The following is a 17,129-nucleotide window of genomic DNA, read 5'->3' on the forward strand; positions in this document are numbered from 1 at the left end:
AAACGTCTGACCTCTGTGGTTGCCAACAAGGGTTTTGCCACCAAGTACTAAGTCATGTTTTGCTAAGAGCTCAAATAGTTTTTTCACTCATTAAAATGCAAATCAATTTGTGACTTTTTTTTAAATGTGTTTGTCTGTATTTTTTTTATTTGGTTTCTCAATATTAAAATAAACCTATCATTAAAATTCTATTATGATTTGTTAGTCGGTGGGAAAACGTACAAAATCAGCAGGGGAATCAAAAAATTGTGTGTGTGCGTGCGTGCACGCGCGCGCACATACACAGTTGTGCTAATGAGTTTACATATCCTGGCAGAATTTACGATTTCTTGGCCATTTTTCAGAGAATATGAATGATAACACAAAAGCTTTTTCCACTCATGGTTAGTGTTTGACTGAAGCCATTTATTATCAATCAGCTGTGTTTACTCGTTTTAAATCATAATGACAACAGAAACTACCCAAATAACCCTGATCAAAAGTTTACATACACCAGTTCTTAATACTGTGTATTGCCCCCTTTAAAGAGGAAGTAAACCCAAAGAAAAAAAACGTTAAAAAAAAAAAAAAAACTGCAAGACAAAGGCATAATGAGCTAGTATGCATAGCATACTAGCTCAGTATGAATGACTTTCCTCACATCAAAGCCCCTGCAGTTGTCCTTATCTCCCCCTCCGGCCACCGACATCGCCTGGGGCTTGATTCTGGGTATCGTGGCTCCGGCGCTGTGATTGGTCTGAGCCGCGATGACGTCACTCCTGTGCATGCGTGCCGGAGCCACCAGTAACGTCACGAAGACTGAAGCAGCGGCACATAGGTGCCATTGCTTCAGTTTGCCCTAGTGCCCGTGCGCATGTGTTGATTAGTTCGGCACATGCAGACAAAGGGGGATATCTCCTAAATTGTGTAGGTTTAGGAGATCGCCAGGGTAGCTACAGGTAAGCCTTAATATAGGCTTACCTGTAGCATAAAGTTGCTAAAAAGGGTTTACAACCACTTTAACATCAATGACAGCTGGAAGTCTTTTGTGGATGAGGCTCTTTATCTTCTCAGATGGTAAAGCTGCCCATTCCTTTTGGAAAAAACCCTCCAGTTCCTGTAAATTCTTGGGCTGTCTTGCATGTACTGCACGTTTGGGATCTCAATGATATTGAGGTCAGGAGACTGAGATTGGCCACTCCAGAACCTGTGTGTGTGTGATATATATATATATATATATATGTGTGTGTGTGTGTGTGTGTATATATATATATATATATATATATATATATATATATATATATATATATATATGTATGTATGTATGTATGTATGTATGTATGTATGTATGTATGTATGTATGTATGTGTATATATATATATATATATGTATGTATGTATGTATGTATATATATATATATATATATATATATATTCTGTGGTCACTGTCTCCATTCATGGGTTGTCTGCTGTTTTGTAATAAGCTCTGGGAAAACAGCTTTTAAAACCTGGTGTTTATTGGCAATATCCCTTTGCGCTGGGTTTTATAAAGTGAGCCAAGTCTGTATGTAAAGTGTGTACTGGAAATTTTATTCTAGCCTCCTCCCCTTTCCCTACTACTGTGGAGATTGGCGTGTGTGTAAATACAATTATGCCCCTGTATAATTACCATTTCCAGCATCAACGCTAATTTATTAGTCGGAGCCATGCAGAATCCCAGTTAAATGTTGTTTTTATTGCTCTGGGAGGTTTTACTGTGTCTTCTGTCTCACCCCCTCATAAAAACCCAGAATACATGGTTTTTAACTGGTCTTGGCAGACGCATACAGTGTGAATTGTGTTTTTTCTTTTTTATTCAAAATGGACAATGGAATGGAAAATTCTAATTGTGCTGTACAAGACACATGCACCTTTAAGTTTGGGGACAGTCCATGTGACCCCTACCATTCCTCAATTTTTTTGCTAGTGTGTAAGGTGGTGGATGATTTCTCTCTACTAAGAGGAAGCTTCTCTTGCCATTTCAATTCCACTGGAGAGCTACACTCATTCTGCCCCACAGCAACAGTGTCTGCACTGATTAAGGTGGTGAGTACCCCTCAGAGGAGCCCCTCTACATGACGGACTTCAGACAGAAGGGAATTTTAATGAAGGGGACAGGCCAGCATACACTGCAGAGGGCCATGATGAGGTTGAAAAAAAAGTGTATGTATGTGTATGTATGTATATGTATGTATATGTATGTATATATATGTATATGTATATATATATATATATTCACGAAAATATATCACGTGAAATTTATTAACTATATATAATATAAGCAGCCGGTAGTAAAGCTCAAAGCCTCAAATGTGTAAAGAAAACAATAGTGATTTCATACCGCGCTAACACTTAAATATAATAAATTAAATTATTATACAATACTGAAAGTTCAATAACCACCACAAAAAAAAAAATTGTTCCCACAAAATGCTAGTGCAGTCTGCTGATCATCAAACAAATGTAATTGTGATATCTTTAAATGTGTTGAGAAGAAAAAGAAAGAGTTGGCGCTTTAAAAGATGTGCTGATAAACAACAATTTTTTTTTTTTTTTTTCAGTGCAATATAATGTCCTTATTGGAAGTAAACCAATCCATATGCCAAGTGCTGAGTGATTCTAAAAGTGCTTCGTGCTCTTGCTGTATGCCGTGATCACTGCAATCCGTGCTCTTATACGTATGACATACGTAGAAGTATGGCATATAATGTTGACAAAAGTCTGATGCCTGGAAATGATGTGACGTTCGTAGCATGTTCCTACGAACGTCGCATCGTTTTCAGGCATCAGACTTTTGTCAACATTATATGCCATACTGTTTTTGTCTACATGTGAGTACCCATTTTTTGTTTATTTAAATAAAGTATAAAACGATACTACACTATCTGGGGGTCCTTTCTCTCCTATGTATGGGCTATTACTGGACCAACATCAGCGCAGGGGGACGAGTAACGGCCAGAGGGCTACACAGTGGCCTATACTGTGAAGGCATCAGACCCTAGGAGGGGGTGAAAAAGTTAGTGAGTGCGGGGTGTATAAGAGCACGGATTGCAGTGATCACGGCATACAACAAGAGCACAAAGCACTTTTAGAATCACTCGGCACTTGGCAATTGGATTTGTTTACGTCCAATAAGGACATTATATTGCACTGAAAAAAAAATGTGTTTGTTTATCAGCACATCTTTTAAAGGGTTATCACAGGTACCCTAATGGTACAGGAATTTTACGTTTTGCACATTTTCTTTATCTAGCACTTTAATTTGCACAGCACTGTGATATATATTTTATGTATTTTTTTTATTTTCATAGCTGCATTTATGATGCATACTGTGGAATCAGTCTAGTAGTTTACACAGGCACTTGGCACTTTGGATCGTTTAGCACTTTGTGTATATTTTGCACACTGCACCTTACACTAGGAGCCTCTTTTATGGAGCATTTGGCTCCGTAGGACCAGTGCCAACTCTACTTTCTTTTTCTTCTCAACACTTTCTTGCTCCACTTAAGTGGAAGCAATTAGTAGAGGCAGCTGTCCACTGATCACATTCAACCATACCTAGTCCGATACCAAATACTTTTGCTGTCACTGGTGTTTTTAAATAGACTTGCGCGGATTTATTTCAGCACATATCTTCAAATGTGCAAATCCTTCCACCGACTTTTTAGGTAAGCATCCTACTCACCAGATGGGATTGACACCCATTACAGGTAGTCAACACCAGCAAACAGATACTTTCCAGATAGCAGCTCAGGAATAACATGGACCACCAGATGAGTGGTATGTATATATCTGGAAGAAATAATAAAACTCTTTATGGTTTAGCAGCATTGTAAAAAAAAATATGTTAAACTACAGAATTGCACTTACTAGACAGAAGATAAGATTGTGTTCATAAAGCAGGGAAGCCGTCTGCGTTCCACCTGCGTTAAATAGTGGCGGAAGTGACGTGACACATATGACAGGATCCTACGTTTTGTAAGCAGCGTCTGACATCTTCAGGGATCATGTGATTGAGTCCGTCAGCTCCTCCTTGTAAGCGTACATATTCGCCAGCACACCATGGATCGACACTTTCATCCAAAAAAGATAACCTCACCTTGTGAGGTGATCTTTTTCATTTAAAACTTTTGGATGGAAGTTGTCGATCCATGGTGTGCTGGCGAATATGTACGCTTGTTTGATGTTTCCAGAACCAAACTGGTAATCATTGCAGCACCCACCATTTTATGAGCCATTTTTACCAGGAATGTGTGTGATAGGTATGTTGATCAGAGCTCCTCCTTGTATACACCGCCATTTAAAAAGGATAACCAATCCGTTGTAATCCTCACAGCCGGTCAGCATTCCGGACTCATTTACAATTATAAGAAGACTCCCTAAACTAACAAATATTTATTATTAGTTATAAAATGTTTAAAAATAAATAAAAATAAAATAATAATTCTAGTGAGTGTTATGAAATAACTCCCCCTGGTGGGCGATAATTACATTGCCATTAGAAAACATGAGGTTATTCATGGTTCCTCTCAAAACTCTGCATCTGGGTCTCTTAAACTCAGTCTTGCCACTTTGCCACGCCCTCATTTCCTTGGGTACTATCCATTCCTCTGTATTTAACTTAAAAGCAATTTTCAACCCAGTATAACTCCTCCCACTCTAACCCGGCCTCATATTTTTAGATGGTGTTTTAGAAGAATGGATGTCTTCTCCTTGGGAAAAAAAGCAAGCTACCCTTCCTTTCTTTTGTGCTTTTCCATCAAGATTTTTTTTTCTTACTGACCTTCTTTAGATGCTGCAGAGCCACTGGGGCTCAATTTGCACTTTTCTGTATTGGCTGATTCTCAGCATTGGCTTGAAGGTCTTACCTGGATCCTACTGTAAAGAAGAAGCAAGGTCCATCTGTTTTTTGCTCTGTGAGCTCTGGACTGCATTAACTACTTCAATACAGGGCATTTTCACCCCCTTACTGCCCAGGCCATCTTTTAGTTTTCAGCTCTGTTGCACTTTGACAATTGCGCGGTCATGAAAACACTATAGCCAAATGAAAGTTTTTTATGATTTTTTTTTTTCCCCCACAAATAGAGCTTTCTTTTGGTGGTATTTTTTTCACCTCTGCGATTCCTATTTATTGCACTATAAACAAAAGAAGAGCGATAAGTATGTATAAGTAAAATATTGCAAACAAGCTTTGTATGAATTATGGTAACAAACCGAGCAGGATGCTAGCAAACACGCTCAGAGAGACTAGGGCACAAAATCATATTGAACATATTAAAACTCAGGGAGACGTATTGGTTAGTGCCTCACAGGAAATCGCTAAGACTTTTAGGGACTAGTACATTGGTGACCTATATCAGATAGGGGACCAACAATGGGCCTCAAAGGCGCTCAACAGTGGGGAGGCGAAGGAATACATGGCTGCCTCGGGTATGTTGGGCTTACCGGATGAGGGAGTGGAAGATATAGATGGCACAATCGCTGTAGAAGAATTTTTAGGAGCCCTAAAAACATTAAAACCAGGAAAGGCTCCCGGCCTGGACGGGTTTAATCTGTTATATTATAGAAAACAGATTATCGGTCTGTGTCTCTATATGGTGCCACATCCAAAAGAAGAATGAAAAGAAAACAATGGGTCCCCTGACTGGACTTTAAAGGCACAAGGGTATAAACACAAGGTGGATTAATGTTTTTGTAAAAAAGAAAAAATATCATTTATTATATAAGTACAAAACAGATTATATTAAAACATTGACATGACATGGAATGAATATAGACTAGAATATGATGGAATTCAAAGTGCAAACAAGCATTGTAGGATGTGATTCTTCAAAGTATACCTGACGTTTCTGAGAGATGCCTCTTTCCTCAAGGGTGTGGAGAAGAGTCAGCCATTTGTCTATAATATGTATAACAGATAATCAGCATAAACCGTACAGCATTTTTTCCTAAGTATGAATAATAAAGAAATAGTACTCACAGCTTTAAAGCTGTTCTGAGAAATTACTATCGACAGATCATTCCATCCATGCGTTAAAAACAGAGAAGATGAACAGCATTGTGATCTAGGTTCACTGGTGTAACCCAACGTGATTGGAGATAGTTTCGGTGAAACTATCGGGAACCCCTTTTTCTTTTCTATTATGGGGTAACGGTATCTGCTATGCACTCCAGTTTGTGTGCCTAGACTTCTATCACCTGGATCTCCCTGGGTGCCTTCAATGAATAGATGTGTAATAGATTGGTAGCCAAAGGTTAGACTATATCTACGACATGTGTTTATACGAATGGTTCGTATTGTGTGTGTGTGTGGGGGGTATTGGACGAATACTTCTCCAAGTATATTATATATCTATGTATTTAAATACACAACATTGGAGCTTTAGTTTGTGTTATTTGAGTCATATTCGTTTGGTACCTTTGTAGTTCATGTCTCATATACGATCTAATGTATTGACTCTCTGAGGCTATGTTTCCACTGTAGCGACTTTGGAGTACAGCTTTGATCCAACTTTACAGCCTCTGGAATCGGGGGTTGCATCAGAGGTCGCATCGGGGTAGTGCTGGGACCTTTTTCTAAGTCATTGCAACTTTGAGTTGCATAGATTGGATCAAGTGCCATTGAAATCAATGGGCCGTGACTCGTCATGCGACTTTGTGTCCAGGGTCGCATGGCATGTCGCACTAGTGGAAACTGAACCTAATGGTTCTAATGACCTGTAAATTGAAAGCTTAGGACTAATGTGGGAGAACTTTAAAGGTACCAGAAGGAATTAACCAAAATTAGAAAAAAATATTTTCTCTTATCGTCCATGGACGGACACAGCTCCTTAAATCTTGACAAGTGGGTTATGTTCCCTGTTTACAGAAGAGGACTAGGCAGAAACATGTTAAATAGCTAAATACATGTTACATTAACAGAGTTGAACAGCCCCGCCCAGGGGGCGGTCCCTCCAGACATAACCCTCCTCACTGCAGCTTGCAGCCTCAGTTTCGTTCTGCCTAGCAAAGGAGAAGGACGTATGGCTCCCTTTGGGCCCAGCGCCCTGAGGAGAAATTTTATTTTATTTTACATTTTCTTTGAAGAATCTTCTTTCAACTGTCGGCTGAGAGACAGGCTGGATAATATAGATCCTTGTAGTCTACTCAGTCCGACCAGCAACCGTGGGCACACCTTTGCAAAGAGGCTTGGTCTGCCACGCCATACCCTATGACTCCTGGGGTGGCCAGTGAGCTTTGCTCTGAGGTCCACATATGACTGGGCTGTGGTGTTGTCTCACTCACAGTGGACCGGGCCGACAGCTACCTCCATTGCGGTTGTAGTTCTGTCAGGAATGCGTCGGCGAGTCCTCGCTTGGATGGGTAAGTACAGTCCCTCCTGCTTCGGTGGGTTGGTACGGCTGGGCATTCCTGGGGTTTGGGGGTCCCTTCTCCCTTCCCTGCTCCTTTCTCTTGCTGCATTGCTAACATTGCCGGTGGTCGGTGTTTATGACGGATGCCAGCTCACGGGTTGTGAACCTGGGGGGTTCACAAAACTGGGGGGTCCAGTCGGCCCTGAGTCGCTGGACTTGCGTGGACCTACGGCCACACTTCCCTGAATGTGTCTGGTCTCGGTAGCTACCCAGGGTCAGGCCTGGCTAGTGCCTGGTGGGAGACCGCCTGGGAATACCAGGCGCTGTCTACTGTTCATTGTCCTACTATTTTAGGCGATCAGGCTATGCTTCTCCTTATGGTCGACCGATCTGGTTTCAGCCAGACAACGCCACGGCTTCGGTCTACCATCAGGTATGCCGGCAGGCGGACTACTGGAGTCGCCAGATGCTGGACCAGGGCGACTGGTCTTTGTGCTTGGGGTGTTTCGGCTCCCTTGCAGGAGGTAAGCCTCACAGGGCATGAATCTCCTGGCCGCTCGTCTCCGCCGCAGGGGTGTCAAAGTTAGTGGCCAGGTCTAGTGATCTGGTACAGACGCGTCAGTCGCGCTGGTGGCCCTGTGGGGTCTGTATCAGTGATTTTTTGCCGTTCCTCCATGGTAGTTACTCCCTTGGCCACTCCACAGAGTGGAGGCTGAGGAGATCCCGATGATTCTAATCGCTCCAGATTGACCTCGGCGTCCTTGGTACGTTGATATCGGACGCCTGGTAGCGGAGGTACCCTGGTGGTTGCCAGGGCAGCAGGTTCCTCTGTCTCAAGGTCCCATACTTCCTCCTGTTGTACAGTCACTGACTTGCTTAACATGGTTATTGGAAACCAGACTTTAGGTGACCGGGGTCTGTCTGACTCGGTCATCTCAACAAGGCACCGTAGTCTTCTTCCGGAGGATCTACCGTCGCACCTCTCTTGGTGCGAAGGGATGGAGTGACGTCCATGGACATACTCGGTGTCCAGGGTCCTGCTATTTTTAAAGCTTGGAGTGGATCTAAAAATTGCTTAAAGCACCGTTTGGGGGCAGATTTCAGCCTTGGCTGTGTTCTTTCAGTGGCCTTTTTGCGGCCCGTTCCCTGGTGGGTCCCCTTTTTTTGTGTGCAGGGGGTTTGTCATATACTTCCCCACTTGGCCCATCTCTTCCCCCCATGAGTTTTGACTCTGGTGCTCTCGGTTCTTCAGGAACCTTCCTTTTGGAAACATCAGAGAGATTTTCTCTTGACACTATCTCAGAAGGTGGCCCCTTTAGTGGCCTTTACCTCTGTTAGAGGGGTTTCTGAGTTGGCGGTCTTGTCTTGCAAGCCGCCATACTTGATCCTCCATAAGGATTAGGTGATGGTGCGCCCGCGACCTTCCCTTCTTCCAAAAGAGGTTTCGACCTTTCATACTTTAGGCGTGGTACGCGCTTTGCGGGTATACCAGCCTACTACGGCTCCGTTTCGGAGCTTCTGACTCTTTTGTGTCGGTGTCTGGTCCACAAAAGGGCCTGGCGGTCTCGTCGACCACCATTTCTCGGTGGATCATGCAGGCCGTCATACAGGCCTATGCTCCTAGGGGCGGGCCCCCCCTTCCAGTCACGGCACTTTCGACCAGGGCAATTGGTGCTTCCTGGGTTTTTTTCCGACATCATGCGTCGGTCTCACAGTTGTGCGAGGCGGCGATTTGCTCGCCCGTTCACGCTTTTTCCAGAATTTACATGGTTGCTTATGATGTTTTTTTCAGCCGCTAGTTTAAAGTTGCACCTCCCCTGTTGAGGAGCTCTGCTTGTTTTGGGGTGAAGTTAAAAATTGGTTTTACTGATATATTTCCCACCCCTCATTTTTTGACACTGCTTGGGGACGTCCCACTTGTCAAGATTTAAGGAGCTGTGTCCGTCCATGGACGATAAGAGAAAATAGGATTTTTTGTACTCACCGTAAAATCCTTTTCTCTGAAGTCCATGGACGGACACAGCACCCACCCCTCCTTTTTAGGTTTGTACTGCTTGTTACGAACTGAGGCTGCAAACTGCAGTGAGGAGGGTTATGTCTGGAGGGACCGCCCCCTGGGCGGGGCTGTTCAACTCGTAACATGTAACATGTATTTAGCTATTTAACATGTTTCTGCCTAGTCCTCTCCTGTAAACAGGGAACATAACCCACTTGTCAAGATTTAAGGAGCTGTGTCCGTCCATGGACTTCAGAGAAAAGGATTTTACGGTGAGTACAAAAAATCCTATTTTATTACATATTCATAAAAAAGTTACAAAAATTCATATTAAAAACATACAGATATTGACTCCCCATTAGAGTAACACAATAATTAACAATTCCCTATTGGTACATATAAGACAACATTGGTCTACGTTTCGCTTGTCGCTTGCTCAGGACTTATTGTCACATATCGAAGAGGGAATCTGTATAGAAATAAAAATAATAATCAAATGCACATAAAGACAGTGGGCATATATATGTGTATATCATAAAGGCAATGATCATAATGGTGTAGAAGTGCATTTAAATCGGAAACCACCTACTGAAATTGGCGGAAACCTTCAAATGCGCAGCATGCCTCATAACTGCATTTACATTTGTTTATTAAATGTATGGTCTGACCAACACTGGACTCCAATACAGGCTGATTAGTGTGTTTTTGGTGAGTTGTGGTCTAGGCGACAAAGTATTGTCTATGCTTTTTTCTATATGGGATCTCTAATCTGTTACTATCTGTATCAATAGACTGCTGCAATTGGGCTCCTTTGCATCATCATCTCTACATATATACTACAGCTATATAATATACTTGTTGCAATGATTGATATTGATTCTGTCTACCTTTTATTGTTTTTACAGTAACTGTCGGTTATTGTCTTGTAGTATATTCCCTGCATGACACTCAAGGCCACCTATCTAGGCTATACACAATAGTGCTGCCCAGTAAGTAATAATAATGAGATTAGGTATATTGTCTTGATTTATTATTGGTGACCTTTTCGGGAATAGATTTTAATATGAATCTTTTTGGTTTAGTTATTTTTTTCTGGAGTGATCCAATCATTTTCATATATCGGCCTGGGGGGGGGGGGGGGGTAGTTATGAGGCATGCCGCGCATTTGAAGGTTTCCGCCAATTTTAGTAGGTGGTTTCCGATTTAAATGCACTTCTCCACCATTATGATCCTTCCCTTTATGATATACACATATATATGCCCACTGTCTTTATGTGCATTTGATTATTATTTTTCTTTCTATACAGATTCCCTCTTCTTTGATATGTGACAATAAGTCCTGAGGAAGCGAAACGTAGACCAATGTTGTCTTATATGTATCAATAGAGAATTGTTAATTATTGTGTTACTCCAATTAGAGTCAATGGCCCAGATTCACAAAAACTTACGACGGCGTATCTCAGATACGCCGTCGAAAGTCCGAATGGCCACCGTCTTATCTATGCGCCTGATTCATAGAATCAGTTACGCATAGATTTGGCCAAGATACGAGCGGCGTAAGTCTCCTACGCCGTCGTATCTTGGGGTGCAATAATTACGCTGGCCGCTAGGTGGCGCTTCCTTGATTTCCGCGTCGAATATGTAAATGAGCAAGATACGCCGATTCACGAACGTACGTACGCCCGTTGCAATTAGTTACGCCGTTTACGTAAGACATACGCCGGCGTAAAGCTGAAGCAGGTCTCTACGTGGCGCAGCCCATGCAAAGTATTGACGTCGGAACAAGCGTATCTTTTTACGTTGTTTGCGTAAGTCGTACGCGAATAGGGCTGTGCGTAAGTTACGTTCACGTCACAGGCAGTGAGCCGACGTATCTTTGGGCGTAAATACGACGTGATACTGAGCCTGCGCGCGCATGCGCTGTTTGTTCGGCCATGCATCTAAATGGGGTCAAGCCTCATTTAAATACAACACGCCCCCTACCAGCCTACTTTGAATTACGCGCGCTTACGCCGGCCCATTTACGCCACGCCGCCGTAACTTAAAACGCAAGTGCTTTGTGAATACAGCACTTGCCTCTCTAAGTTGCGGCGGCGTAGCGTAAATACGATACGCTACGCCCGCGCACCGTAGAGCGGCCGTATGTGAATCTAGGCCAATATCTGTATGTTTTTAATATGAATTTTTGTAACTTTTTTTATTAATATGTATTAAAATATTTTTTTCTAATCTTGGTTACTTCCTTCTGGTACCTTTTTTAAAGTCCGCCCACATTGGTCCTAAGCTTTCAAATTTATAGTTCAATTGGATGTGGTACCCCCTTGGCCCTTTCTTTTTTTTTTTCTTTTTTTTTTATATATGATTCTAATGACCTGCTTGAAGTTTAGCCCTTGTTTATATATGTGGCTGTATGATTTGGGAGGCTTTTACCTCACCTTTACCTTGCACGAGACAATCTTCAATAGGTTGTCCTAATCCATTAATGTTTATAGACCGCAGGTGTGTAAATGTCTTGGAGAGAAAATCTCTGATCGCCGAGACCTTACCAAAGTATTTTGTCTTTTGTATATATACAGCGAAGGCTCGTGTGTTTTTTTTTTTTTTTTTTTTGCTGCTGAGCCTTCATTCAGCAGAGGATCAAATCCCTGTTTCTGCTTTTGCCCGTGAAGGGGCTACAACTCGCAGGTTAACCACTTAAGGACCGCCTAACGACGATATACGTTGGCAGAATGGCACCGCTGGGCACAATCACGTACCTGTACGTGATTGTATAAAGCCCAACGGTGGGTTGCGGGCGCGCTCCCGCGACCCGGTCCAAAGCTCTGTGACCTCGGCCGCGGGACTCGCGGACCCGATTGCCGCTACAGTCCCCCGATCGGTCACCGGAGCTGAAGAACGTGGAGAGCCCTGTGTAAACACGGCTTCCCCGTTCTTCACTGTGGCACTGTGATCGATTTGTGTGTTCCCTAATATAGGGACGCACAATCAATGACGTCGGACCTACAGCCACACCACCCTACAGTTGTAAACACACTTCAGGGAACACATAACCCCTTCAGCGCCCCCTTGTGGTTAACTCCCAAACTGCAACTGTCATTTTCACAATAAACAATGCATTTTAAATGCATTTTTTGCTGTGAAAATTACAATGGTCCCAAAAATGTGTCAAAATTGTCTGAAGTGTCCGCCATAATGTCGCAGTCACGGAAAAAATCGCTGATCGCCACCATTAATAGTAAAAAAATGTTTTTTTATAAAAATGCAAAAAAACTATCCCCTATTTTGTAAACGCTATAAATTTTGCGCAAACCAATCGATAAACGCTTATTGCGTAGAGAAGAATACGTATCAGCCTAAACTGAGGAAAAAAATTGTTTAATATATGTTTTTGGGTGATATTTATTATAGCAAAAAGTAAAAAATATTGCATTTTTTTCAAAATTGTCACTCTATTTTTGTTTATAGCGCAAAAAATAAAAACGGCAGAGGTGATCAAATGCAACCAAAAGAAGGCTCTATTTGTGGGGGAAAAAAAAGGACGCCAATTTTGTTTGGGAGCCACTGCAAGAGAGGCAAAAATGTCATCTACTCTGGGTAGGGGATACTGGTCTATTTCCAGTTGAGAGTTCAGTGCCATGCGGAAATCGCCACAAATGTGCAAGTCCCCATTCGCTTTATTTACCGGTACAACTGGTGATGCCCACTCACTGTGCTCTACCTTTGAGATGACACCTTGTTCCTCCAGCCGACTTAGTTCTGCTTCCACACCTGCTCGTGCGAAAGGTACTGTCTGAGCTTTGAAGAACTTAGGCTAAGCGTTGGGTTTCAGCTTGAGTCTCACATAGTCATGCTTTTTTTTCCCAACTGGTCATCAAAAATCTTTGGAAACCGCTGCTTCAGGGACACCACCCATCCCTCATTATCTCCTAATGGAATGGTAACGGTGTTACAGGGACTTATGGCGATGTCTGGCATACCAAAGTGAGCAATCCAGTCTCTCCCAAAGAGAGGGGGTCCCCAATTTTCTAGGATATATAATGGCAGTCTCTTTGTCTGACCCTTGTACAATGCCTTTACTTTTGCGTAACCTAGTGGTTTTTCGGGTCTGAAGTTGTCTCCGTTGTTTCTGGGTGATAACTGAAACTGCTGCTCCTGTGTCTACATCCATCTTGAGTTTCTTTCCCTCAACGGTTACATCTACAGTCATTGCGGAGGGTGCTGAATGAAGTCCTGTACCTTGGGACGATACGCGTGCGGGGGGCTTCCAATTCTGATGTCAGGACAGCCACCTACTTGGTATTTTATCGATATATGCTCATATATGCTCATATTCTACGCACTAGGATATAGTGCCTCTTTTGTGAGTACTTTTATTTTAAATAAACTTATTGTATTTTGGTTACTATACGGAGAGCACTATGTGTCTACTTTATACTTTTTCATGCCATTCAACTACATGAGAGTATACCAGATGACCATCCGCCACTGAAAGTCGGTTTGGAGAAAAGGATCGACCGAGGAGGCACCGTTATCTTATAATACCCCCTTATTAAGAGGGACAGCGCATTCGACCTGCTGCTCACCCACAGGTCCATCTGCTAAGGTGAGCGGCTTGTACTTTTATCTAAGGATACTTGACTGTTTTATAAGGAGTCTTCATCCGATCACCTATTGAGGTTCCAGAAGTCACCCTTATCCTCTCTTCATTTTGATTAATTTTTTTTTTTTTTTTTTGGACTTTCATCATTTTGTTAGTAGCGCTGCACTGCTTTTTTTACATACTCTGACCAAGGACTTATTGACCCTCAGTGTTCAGCAGCTTTGTTATTGTTTTGTCCTTTGCGCAGTCTGCTCTCTCTATTCAAAAAATGCATATGATGTATGTCTAATCTGTGGAGCACTTCTTCATCCTCTGACTCAGATGATGATGTATATCTTCCCACCATAGATGTCTTGGGGTTCAGAGGTTGTTTATATCGCACCTTCTTACTACGGCAAACTCGTTTCAGGTGGCCGGTTCTACCGCAATTGACAGGTCTGATCCTTAAACTGGCAGACTTTGTGGTCATGGTCTGTATTCCCACAACGGTAGCAAGCTGACTCCCGGCTTGGTGGGGTCTGTATTTCCAGTTTGCAGCAGTTGGCTTGACTGCTGTTCTGAAAACGTCCTGCTTCACCTCTTCCCTTCTGCTTTGGGGGTTCAATTCCTCTGTATCTTTCACAGCCATTTCTATCACTGAAGCTATCTCAATTGCCTTTGTAAGGGTAAGGTCTTTCTCTGTTAACAGTCTCTTTTGTGTTGACTCACAATTCAGTCCCATGACAAACTTATCTCTCAGTGCAGTAGGTAGGTAGTCCCCAAAAGAACAGGTAGAGGCTAGTTTGCGAAGGGCGAGCACATAAACTTTAATCTCTTCACCTGTCTGCTGCTGCCTCTGATAGAAGCGAAATCTTTCTGCAATTTCTAATGGTTTCGGCTGGAAGTGATCCTCTAGCAGTGTCGGCAGCTCTGCCAATGTCTTAGCTGCTGGTTTTACAGGGGAACGCAGATCTCTAAGAGTGTCATATGTTTTGGGCCCAACCACTGTCAGAAACACTGCTACTTGCCTGTTGTCTGTGATGTCATTTGCACTGAAATACTGTTCCAGTCTCTCAACCCAGGAACTCCAGGATGTCTGTTCTCCATCAAACTCACTTAATGTCCCGATTTAATGACATTTTCCTGCTGGGATCTGTGAGTGCTTTTATCCAGGTGACAATCCACAATGTCTTTTGTCTCTCTCTCTCTCTCTCTCTCTCTCTCTCTCTCTCTCTCTCTCTCTCTCTCTCTCTCTCTCTCTCTCTCTCTCTGACTGATAGACGCTTTGTAAATCCCATTCTCGTCGCCACTGTTGTGTCCTGTGTATTGTGAGAGACACAAGACTCTGGTCTGGAACAATGGATGTTTATTTCAGTACAGGCTGTACACTGCAACATGCATCTCAGGACAGTACAGGTTATCTCTTCCTACATGTGCTCTCTAAGATGGCTACTATGCCCCTTGACCCTTGTCATCACTGCTGGGTGGAGCCAGCCTTAAAGTGCCAGTACATGTGGAACCCTTCGGGTATAACAAAGCCGGCCTGGAAAAATAAGTTATCAGGTTTTCATGGCAAAGAAAGACTTAATTGCAATTCATCTGATCACTTTTTAGAACATTCTGGAGTATATGCAAATTTGGCGCCATAAAAACTGAGGCAGCAGACTATGTAAAAATGTAAATTTGTGTCAGTCAAAACTTTTGGCCATGGCTATACTTAGGTGGATCATAAGTGCAAAGTCTTGTGGGGCTTGGCAACTTATGATCTTCTAACAGTTCGGAGGCTTGCATTGTATTGTCTAAGGGACCAGACACAGATAGCCTCGACCGTGGTTGTAGTACTCCTCAGAGTTCTCCTTAACTCATTAACCCATTAAGGGGTGGCTTTCTCTGCCTCCTTGTACAAAGAGGAATGGCTGAGTTTTTGAGGAAATGTTCAGCTATGTTTTTTATGACTCAGATTGCAGGGGTCACATGCAAGAATTTATGCCCTTTTCCTCCAGATTCCATTTCTTATTTTTGTGTTGCTGCAGCTGCTTATGCGCAATTATCTGAGAATGAAAAGGAATGTTTCTGCTCTGTTTGACTTGGTACATGGGGAATCTCGGTCTTCTGCCATAGATTCAAAACCCTTTTGGTCATTGACTATTTACATGTGTGCTTGGATGTGGAACGACCTGCAATGCCTAAGGTTTCCAGTCTAGGTTCTGTTAAGTCCTCAACCTGCAAAAAAATCTTTCCTGTACACTCACTATTGTGACCTGTTTTGGCCTAATTCTGTAAAGATATTTAGTACTCTTAAGCATTTTGTCCAACAATATTTAACTAAGGAGGGTTTTCTTAAAAAGTGGACTGTCCCAGTAGTGGAACCAGCCATTTCATGTTCTTCTTTGGCACGTTTGTTGTGCATAGGGCAGCCACATCAAGCGAACATCCCAGTTCTGCAAGTGTGAACGTGGGGCCTGATGCCGCGTACACACGATCATTTTTCGGCATGTAAAAAAAACAACGTTTTTCCAACTTCATCATTAAAACGACGTTGCCCACACACCATCGTTTTAAAGAAATGCTCTAGCAAAGCGCGGTGACGTACAACACGTACAACGGCACTATAAAGGAGAAGTTCCATGCGGATGAGGCCACCCTTGGGGCTGCTTAAGCTGATTCTGTGTTAGTAAAAGACGATTTGCGCTTTTCTGTCTGTTACAGCGTGATGAATGTGCTTACTCCATTACGAATGGTAGTTTTACCAGAGCGAGCGCTCCCGCCTCATAACTTCTGAGCATGCGTGGGTTTTTGACGTTGTTTAAAACGTCGTTAAAAAATGCAGCATGTTCGAAAAAAAATTTTGTTGTTTTTCAGAACCCGAAAAATTATGTGAAGCCCACACACGATCATTTTAAATTACATTTTTTTAAAACGTTGTTTTTTTCATGCCGAAAAATGATCGTGTATACGTGGCATAAAAGTCTGTTTGCAGTTTACATTTAAAGACTGGAAGGCTGCCAAGATTCTGTTCTCCAAAGAAAGTATGCGATTTCCAAGCCTCTGTTACATTTGAAGTTTCATTTCTTCAATGATTGCAAGTACAGAGTTTTAGCCCCAGTTCACACTAGTGCGATACGGGAACTAGGGCGATTCCTGTGCAGGTTCCCATATCACAGTTGACTCACAGGCAGTTCACA

General features: G+C 42.6%; 1 protein-coding gene across 4 annotated transcripts in view; it reads left to right on the forward strand.

Annotated features, from left to right (window-relative positions):
• The window catches only part of SOCS7 (suppressor of cytokine signaling 7), a 110,240-nt gene that overhangs the window by 62,997 nt on the left and 30,114 nt on the right, over positions 1 to 17,129 (forward strand). Inside the window, exons 9-10 of one of the 4 annotated variants that reach the window (XM_040329847.1) lie at positions 10,271 to 10,354; positions 10,673 to 10,840. The exons of the other annotated variants lie outside the window; for them this stretch is intronic. Of the exons in view, the coding sequence (XP_040185781.1) occupies positions 10,271 to 10,310 (40 nt within the window). The 3' untranslated portion in view covers positions 10,311 to 10,354; positions 10,673 to 10,840. Of the gene's footprint in view, positions 1 to 10,270; positions 10,355 to 10,672; positions 10,841 to 17,129 lie in introns of those variants that run through there. 4 annotated transcript variants of the gene reach the window in all.

Source organism: Rana temporaria, chromosome 12, assembly GCF_905171775.1.
Source record: "Rana temporaria chromosome 12, aRanTem1.1, whole genome shotgun sequence".
In the NCBI taxonomy this organism is placed as follows: Eukaryota; Metazoa; Chordata; class Amphibia; order Anura; family Ranidae; genus Rana; species Rana temporaria.